Raw genomic sequence first — 10,105 nt, forward strand, 5'->3', positions numbered from 1 at the left:
TCACTCTTCACACCAAAAATTGAATGAAAAGAGGTTGAATTTTTTTTCCTTTTGCAGTCCGTGGTATTCGCAACATTCCAACACCACGATCTCAAATGCCTCCATTTTGGGTCCACTGCATGAATTGCCCAGGACTTGAAAGTTCTAACGAAAGATAATGAGTTTTTTAAAGTATAATAGTTTTTATCTAGAAATATCATCTCCAAGGATACAATATTCAGTGAACCTCGCAGTTTGGGATAACCTAAGCTTTTAAAAGCTTGTGGAGTTTTCAGTTATACTTGATACTCCGTTGGTAACGGACGTGTTGATGCTAGCAAGAACTTTCAATCGTGGACTATTATACAATAAAATAAATAAGAGTAACATACGTTTGTTGTGTGATTTGGTAGTTTATGTGCAAGTCTTTAAACAAAGTTACTACAATGTTTATTATTTTAGTGGCTATTGTTCTTATTGCAAGTAAGTAAACTTTATTTCTTCTTAAAATCATATATGTTTAGTACCGTTATATATGGACGAAAGTAAATATATTTACTATCAATACAATTAATATTTATATTATTTTCCAACATTTAGTGTGTACAATATTTTTAACATAGTAATAATAATTTAAAATTGATATAAATCGACATAGAAAATTAAAACAAATTTAAAAAGTTTGGTCCCTGTAGCAGTGTACCTTATAAGCTGGCAATAAATTTTATTTAATTTGATTTTCACAAAATAATATCATTTTATTTCTGAAAGCAGTTAAAACGCCTCAATGGCTTATGTTTTGATTATATAAAGTCGATCCTGCGATTCATCTCTTAAGATGTTGAATGTCAAAACAATATATATGTATAGATTGCTAAAATATATTTAGCTTTAGACTTAATTACAGTCTGGCACAGTTTTGCGTGTTCTAATCCAAACTAATCAAAATCAAACAAAAATATTACCTGTCGTTCCTCTTACGTCTTCATACATGTAATAATTTTTATAAAATCAGCCTTAATTTCCAACGAAAAGTAGGTAAGTAAATAAATTACATTATATGTAACTAATCAACAAAGTTTTGTTGTATTTTGTAGTTGCACAGCGAAAATACATCGCATCCTTAGATAATAAATTATGAACTAGAACGATTTAAACAAATATCAAATACACAGAATATTTAACTGAGAACATATTATTAATATCACATTAAAATGGATAGTTTGTTTGGTGGTCGTACTTGAATCCGTGTATGCGGTGATATTAGCTGTTTCAACTATGTATTTGCGTGTTGTTCCCACGAGTATGTAAGTGCGATAAATCTTTGTTTTTAATTTATCTTATTATTATTTATTACTAAATATGTCATGTGGAACATGGTGTAATGGTTGCAGCTCCTTACAAAAGTTGTGTAAAACAAAAAAAACTTGGCGATTAAAAAGAGTGGCGGAGAGTTTATTGCCAGTTCTTCTCTTCCGTTCTAAGCCCTTGATTTGAGAACTGGCAGCAAATGTAAAATAAGAATCATTTCATATAAATTTCTTTTTTGACGTTCATAAGTGTACATTGTGTTACCTACACGAATAAATGATTTTTGACTTTGACTTAAACTTTGAAAGAAAAAGGATGTTTAGTTAAAAAGTAAGTGCACTAACCTCTACACTAGGATTCCCTGTGTCGTGGGCAGTAGTCTCTTCTCTCGTCCTCTCTCCATTTGACTTGTTAACTGTACTCCACATTAAATTTCTACATAACACTTAGATTTTATAATTAAGATATTTTTGCACGGTAAGAATATTTTCCGTTTTAGCATAGGACGGCTTGAGACGATGTTGTGTAAGATTGTTTGTGAATGTATAAAGTTTTGGATCGTTTGTAAAAGTTTTGTTTTTAAGAGAGTGATTAGAGATGAAAGGGCTTCTAAAAGAGAAAAAGCGTTGGGCGAAGAAAGTACGTTTTTTGGACAGCATATATGTAGGTAGGTGGGCATTGTGTATGATGTGGTTTGGTCGGTGTTTGTTTTAAAAAAAGTCTGCATATTGTAAAGTTTTCTAACCGTTAAAATTCCTGTTTCAATGTATAATTTTGAGTTGAGTTGCAAGATGTTTAAGATTTATATTAGAATACATTTTGTACTGATTTTCTTTATTGGCAAATAGATAACAGCCTTCTGGAGTTCTCCGTTTTAAATATATGGTCGATTTAAATCATAATTACTATTACTTTACAGCAAGATGAATACGGAGAAATTAAAATTAAATTTTTGAGAAAGTTGAAACTTTGGTTTTCCAGACAAATACTTTATTACAAATATTAATAAAACATCCAATAAGGCGGAAATGTTAGGTAGCGCAGATACTTTCAGATGACCCAGATGAAAATGTTTTAACGTGTATAAAAACATATTAACAGATAAATTTATTATATTATTTTTGTTTTGCGTTTGGATTCATCCACAATGCTCTGAAATGCACGCTAAATATTTCAACATTCAATTGAAATTCAGTAAAGATGTCGTCTCGAATAAACTCGGTTTTAAATCGAAGAAATATCTTTTCATAGTGCATTCAATATTCTTGCGGTTTCAGCACTTTGCACACAATTACTTTATCTGATTTGGCAAGGAATGTAACTTTATAAAATTCTGTTAAACACGACTGGAATTTTAAGTATTTTAATATTTTCAAACTAACTACTTCCAAAACTTACTGTTAAATATAAAGATACTATTATCCGTATTTACATTGCATCACATAATACTAATAACGAAGTTGTGAGAACAAAGGCTTTTCCTGACGCATTGAAGAAGGATTATCTCTATAACACACACAGAGTTTTTTCAATTAATGTTTCAAAGCAAAAACTATTTGGAATATCCAGGTATGTTATCACGGATTACGGAAATTATTTTTTTTCAATCTACCAGTTAAAAGAATGAATTGAATATCCGTTGTAAATGAATTTTTTGATTCTGTTGATTTTGATGAAAGTTATTTCAAATGGAAATGATATCAATATGAATTTAAGTTTCCGAGAAATTCAGGTACTAAAATACAAACACTTGCTAAATTAAACAGCGTGAAAGCCTTAATGAATATGTGACAAATACATAATTGAAATAAAAGAATAATCCTATCCCGAAATAAATTCAACTTTATACACTACTATACTGGTCCAACGTATAACTCTCGATGATGGTTCTTAATATAATCAAGGCACAAATATCACAAGCATTTGATGTATTACACGTCAAATCCAATTCCAGTAGGTATATAGATCGATATAAATCAAATTAACATGATGTTCATGATCGAAAGAGCAATTAACGGTCTTGGATGGTTTTCCGATCACAAAGGAGATGCTAAAATAATATTCGAGTCTTATATTACCTACACATGTTTTTTAAATCACTTTGTTCAAGCGTTTCAAATATATAAATATGTATATGTTTCGTTGAAAGCATAAATAAAATAAAGGGAAATTCACTATCCAATATACCTTTATCATGTGCCTCGGTGATATTTCTGCAGAATGCAAAATAATCAAATAATTTTTGACACTGCGGAGAAAAACAATGAATTTATTTGAAAATTATTCTAGCCCTGAGATCTGCCATTCTCAAATGGTAGCTTTTTGTGTGTTTAAAATTTTCAGTTATTGAACTTATACTTCTTAACTAAGTTTTTAAGATATCTTTCGAAACGGAATATCAAATAAATATTCATTCTTTAATCGTTCCACAACTGAGCATTTCTTAAGGCAGTTTTTGTCGCGCACCAACACTATGTATAACCAGCTGCCCGCTGAAGCATATCCGAACCAATTCGATTTAGGGTCCTTCAAGAAAAGAGCGTACTAAGGCCGGCAACGCACGCGAGCCTTATGGCATTGAGAGTGTCCATGGGCAGTATGACATTACTTCAGGATAGCCTCCTTCCCGTTTGTCCCCTGTTCTATGAGAGAAAATTAATTGATTCTGATATTCAGACGACTGGTTAGGCCTATATTTGTAAACTTTACCTTTGATGTTTTAAGTAGCATTGAAACCTTATACAATGAAATATATCCCGTTACTAATACCTCATTAATAAATCAGTTTAAGTATACTATATTTGTAACTAAATATGTTAAAACACTAATTAAATTAATTTATAGCCGTACAAACATATTAAGTTCTAATTTTCTCTGAATATTAGTTTGTTAATTATAAACCCTATTTGATGATTCACGTGTTTTAATATAATTAAACAAACAATAGAACCGTCAGGTGATTGAACTCAAATTATTTAATAAAGTTTAATCAACAATACGTACATGTTATTATTACTTCGGACCACGGTTCAAGTAATTTCCATCATCTTTAAGTTAAATATGCTAAAATAATTAATTAAAAGTAAAGTTGATATATATTTTTAAAAAACGTCATTATTAAGAAGTGCCTTCTATACGAGAATTAGTATAAAAATAACAAAACGTAAGAAAATAAAAAGGCACGGGTATCCATTCATTTCTAACCTGGATGAAAAATGGTTCCGAAAAGTCATCAATTTTGCGACAAAACCAACAATAAATCAGAAGTGCAATTTACAAGAGTGCCAATAACGGCCACCTCTTTAAAGTGTGAAAATTCTCAAAAGAAAAATGAACAACAATATTCTTTATCGGATTATACTGTTCGCGAACAAAATTATGTAAAGCTATATTATCAAATATAGGATGTGAAGGTGTGACAATTTTTATCTAGTAGAAAAGTATTGTAGTTATACGTGTAGGGCCTGTTCTCGATCCTGACAAAACAATGATTGTTTTGTGATGGTAGGTACATATTTTTTAAGGTAGGAGGCTCATCTGACATTGCCAGAAGGCTCGCTAGTGCGTTGCCAGCCTTTTAAGTACTTTCTTGTTTCATACAGAATGTTCCACATCTTATAGAGGTTTCATTAAAGAAATGCCGCGTCTACTTTAAATATTCACATTTCCTATGAATTAGATATAGAATAATATATATAGTTATAATAGTCCAAAGTGGAGTTTCGTACCGTCAGATATTAACAGCTGTAACGAATTATAGAAGTGTTATGCTTAGTCAGAATTTAATTTTAAATTTATAGATTTGAGCACCATTGGCCACTAGGACCCAGGTTCAAACCCTGGCTAATGCAATTTTTATCTATGTGAGCATTTAACACATGCTCGTACGGTGATGGAAAACATCGTAAAGAAACCGGCATGCATTAGAACAAAAATTCGATGGCGTGTGTCAGGCACAGAAGAATAGAGTTGGAAACTTGGAAAATAATAAATCTCAGGTTATTTAAGAGGTATTGATTGGTATTTATTAAAATTATGTTTAAGGTAGCGGAGGAGCACAGATGAGTGAAGATAGTTGTGACGCCAACGAGCTGAGATTATGTGTCGACCTGACTCCTAAAACACCGGTTGGGTTGCCCAGAACGAGAAAAGAATTGGATGCCCATTGCGCGTAAGTATACTGATAAGAAGTAAACTGCGTCGTAACTCTTCAAACCAGCCTTCTATGCAATGAGTCCTCCTAGACGGTCCAGTTTTAAGTCTTTTTCTTGCTTAACACTGCAATACGATCAAAGATTTGTACAGTTCTTGGGAAAAATACTAGTTTACACAAAATGGGACAAATGCCCAAAAGCCCATCTGATGATGATGCTACGTTACTGTTGTAACTGCTGACATTATACAAATTTAGATTATACAATTCTAGAATATTTGCACTGATGATGAGATGTGCAATGTTGAGAATACTAATTTATAATTTGTACTTGTTTTATAAAATCACGAAAACGTTTCAGCTATTTTTCTTACTACAGAGGATGTCCAAATTGTATATTTAAATAGAAATTATAACTTCTATTAAATTTACGTATTGTATGGATAATCTATTATCTATAATCAAAGTATATATTTTTGTTGATAGAAAAAATACTGCAAAAATTTTAGTCCACAAACTAAATATTACGAGAAAGTACAATGCACAAAGCCATTTTATTTGATAATGAATGCGGGCACAAATTCATTTCATAGGAGCGGTATTATAGGAGATTGCTTTTAATATTCAGTAACCTGACAACCCACTCAAGCTAGTACTATATCTGTGATGGTAGTGGAGATCCACTTGCAGGTGACAGCAGAAAATGTGTATGTTTAAAATAAAATGGGATTACTTTTACGTTTCCAACAACGTTGGTTGATGAGTTATGATAAATATTAAATTTACTTACACAAACTGTGTTGACTGGATGTCATGTTGAGGGTTTTAGATAAGAGACACACACAATGTATTTTACAAAATATAAAAATTCTTATTACAAATTGGTTACCTTTTAATTGGAAAATATTTCGTTGCCATGTCAACAACACGGTTCATTACAAGTTCAGTACAAGTTTTATAAAGCCCATTATTGTTGAGAAACTAATTCCAGTACAATTTCCTCTCTGTAAAAGATCCCGAATGTTTAACTAAATTGAACATAATGTGAAAATTATCTTCATGTCACTGGTACGTAATATGTAATGAGCAGTGTTGGTCTAGTGGCTTCAGTGTGCGACTCTCATCCCTCAGGTCGTAGGTTGGATCCCCGTGCACCAATGGAAAGTCCAAAAAAGTCTTTTTATGTGCGCATTTAACATTCGCTCTAATGATTTATTTTATTTATACAAGATCCCGGAGAAAGAATGAAATATGTACGTATATTCTTCTTGTTGGTCTCCAGCCTCGCTGATGTACAAGTTTGACAAATGTGCATACAGAATTCAATATAAGAGTAAAAGTTTTGAATAATATAAGAAGTATACTAACTGACGCGGCAAATGTTGTTTAGCCATGTATTTTATTTCTAGGAAACATTTGTTTAGTTCAATAAAAATAACTAACTAATATAATAAAATGTAGATGTTCATAGCAGAGGGGTGAAAAATAAGGGTCGTATGTATTTTTGTATGCTATACATCAAATCAAAAAAAATTGAGGTGAAACATTTAGAAGAATGGCAAATAGATGTTGTCCGATTCGCTAATCCAACCACAACATTTCACGGACACGAGAATTTTATATATTAGGTTTTACTTTAGTTTAAATTTTGTAGGGCCTACCATACAGGCATGGCGTGTATGGATGTGTGGATCAAGCGATGTCTGCCAACAGATGGACAAAAATTGGTACAACAACAGATTGGAGGCGCTAGAGCTCTCATGAGATTCCTTTGTACTAACGATTCATCTTTGAGAAGAGGTATTTTATAATTTTTAATAAACCCTTGGTTACAACTAGCCTAGTGGCTTCAGCGTGCGACTCTTATCCCTGAGGTCGTAGGTTCGATCCCTGGCTGTGCACCAGTGGAGTTTCTATGTGCGCATTTAACATTCGTTCGAACGGTGAAGGAAACCGTAAGAATACCGGCTTGCTTGAGACTCTAAAAGTCGACGGCGTGTGTCAGACACAGGAGGCTGATTACCTACTAGATTGACAAATGATCATGACAGATACATAAATCCTAGACCTAAAATAGTTAATAGTGGTATAGTTGTAGCGCCACTGATTTATTTTATTTATCTAAGATATAAGATTCAACTGGTTTCTGACAACCTTTGCGTTAACTAATACGGGATTAAATTTTGTATCTTTGTGCTTTATGTTTACATAAATAAATAGAAAATGTAACATCCTCAAACCATTTTTAGTAATATGTATACAATATACATATCTGTAGTAATAAGATGTCTGATGTACCCTAAATCGAACGTTTTCAATAACAGATATGTCCTAATTTTAGATTTCCTAAAAGAACCAACTTGTTGGTCGATGGTGTCGCCCGACTGGTCTCGATGTGTGGACGAATTGCAGCTTGCTGTTAGAGATATCTCTGAACGAGCTCAACTAATCAACTACTTCAATAAGAGCTATGAACTATGCTGGTAATTATCGTATTTGATAATAATAATATGTATTAGGAATTACCCAAAGCCAATACTAATAACTTAATAAACATGAACATATGTTAAGTTGTAATGATATAATAATAATAATAAAGCCCTTTATATTTCCATATCCTTAAGTTACATTTCAAATGTTGTTAGTATTTACTGATAGCTAAATGTTAGTCGCCTGCAGCTATGGATCCCTCTTGGGTCAAGCCTCCTTTCCAGATGTATCTTTGCCAGTAGCCAGTCTTTTCTTGCTATTTCTATCAAGTCATCAGCCCACCTTATTTTTGGCCAGCCCACTCTTCTTTTCCCGAGTGGTCCCTTCCATTGTGTTGTCTTTAATTTTGTCTAGGTATCGTGTTACATGACCAGCCCTTTTAGTTTCAATGCTTGTGATAGGTTTGCTTTAGTTTTTTGTCTAATATATTGACTTTTGTCTTTGTGTATCTTCTTTATATTTAGTATTCTTCTCTCTCTCTCTCTCTTTGTGTTGATCTAATCTTTAGCATAACCTTCACTGTGAACACCCAAGTATAACATAGCGGGCAGTATGTTTATATCTATTACATGTCTTTACATGTACGAATATTTTATTAAGGCCACATCTAAAGTAAAATCATGATTACGATAAAAACAGTTCTGAAATGTGAGGAAAAGGTAAAATAAATACGGACAATAAATAGACATTCCTAACTAATTGGCTCTGCGGGTAAAAGAAAAACATTATTTCTCATTGACATATAGGAGATATGTCAATGAGAAATAATGTTTTTCTTCTCGCAATCACTTTGTTTTAGTCGCAAAATTAATGCAACAATGCTTTTGCGAGCTAATATCAAGTTATTTACTTGCTTGATGAAAAGCTTTTGTATAAATACTGTAAGGTATACAGGCAACGTTGTAGCTGTAATTTTATAGAAACAATTTTACTTTAACAACTTGCTTTGCACGAGACTTACTTACTCATAAGTTTATCAGTATGAACTTCTGTACAAGTTATTTTACGATGCCAGTATGAGATACTAAATAAAGACAAAGTTTCTTTTTTAAGTAAGCCATAGTTTGATAGACATCACTTACCTTATATTTACATGATTATCTTCTTTATAGTGCTAGAGATGCATTTGTGTCGTGCGTATCACATGCTGGTCGTTCCTGTACAGCATCAGCGGGCAATCTACTTCGGCGGATGGCCTGGGTCCTTGCTCAAGATGTCGCTGCTTGCAGCCAGCAGCCACGAGCCCATTGCGATGCAGTCACACTGATAAATACGCCACTCCTAACGTTCTTATCAGGGATATTATTGTATCCACCGAATCTTTAAGACTCGACCCGTAACGAATAAAATATGTTTTATATAATTTTTTAATAAATACTTTTTTGTTCTCAAAGTCGATTATTATTGTAATATGTCTTTATCGATGCCAATAACACATAAATGACATTTATTTATTCACGACGTCCTTAAAGACGTTTGAAGACTCTTTTTTTATGTTTATTTACACTTCGTTACCTTAAACATACATTATAAAAATTAGGTTACATAAATTATTAGGCAACGAGTGGGCCTTTCGCTAACGAGTGAATTTTTCCGGAAATTTGTGTGATTACTGAGTTAATTATTCAATTACCTTATTATTATTAATGTGATATAGGCATATCACAGTTAAATTAGAAAAATAAAATCGCTATTGATTATTTATACTGATACTGAATAGAACTGGGGTACTCAGAACATTCAAATGAAAGTTAATTATTTAAAAATAAATATTTCCTATATTTAAGTAAAGTGAGACTTGACATGAGTTTATAATTTCATTACAAAGTTCCTTATAATAAAAGACTAACGAGGGTAGATGAAAGTCTTAAGTTAATAGATACATGGGTACTGGTGTCTATCACAGACACTATTAAATAATGTTTAAAAAACCAATTTAAATATATGATTTAGTTAATCTAGTATTGTCAACACAATCATGATTTTTTTTCGGTTTATTAAATGTCTCAAGAATTTTTAATCGTGAACGGAAAAAAACCGTTTTCAGTTTTCCCAATTTTATTGTTAAAGGAGTAGAATTATTATTCGCGAAAGACACTTGCGAGACAGTAGTACGAGTATCTTATGGGTAAAAATCACAGCCGAGGCTCATTAAGAAAAACATATAGTATG

At 32.1% G+C, this 10,105-nt stretch overlaps 1 protein-coding gene across 1 annotated transcript; it reads left to right on the forward strand.

The window, feature by feature from the left end:
• Window positions 1-294: 294 nt before the first annotated feature.
• LOC125061723 lies at window positions 295-9,389 on the forward strand. Its single transcript, XM_047667300.1, has 5 exons — window positions 295-462; window positions 5,335-5,461; window positions 7,098-7,243; window positions 7,785-7,926; window positions 9,046-9,389. The coding sequence occupies exons 1-5, from the start codon at window positions 396-398 to the stop codon at window positions 9,257-9,259; spliced, it is 696 nt and encodes a 231-aa protein (XP_047523256.1). The 5' UTR covers window positions 295-395; the 3' UTR covers window positions 9,260-9,389.
• The last annotated feature ends 716 nt before the right edge of the window (window positions 9,390-10,105 follow it).

Source organism: Pieris napi, chromosome 2, assembly GCF_905475465.1.
Source record: "Pieris napi chromosome 2, ilPieNapi1.2, whole genome shotgun sequence".
In the NCBI taxonomy this organism is placed as follows: Eukaryota; Metazoa; Arthropoda; class Insecta; order Lepidoptera; family Pieridae; genus Pieris; species Pieris napi.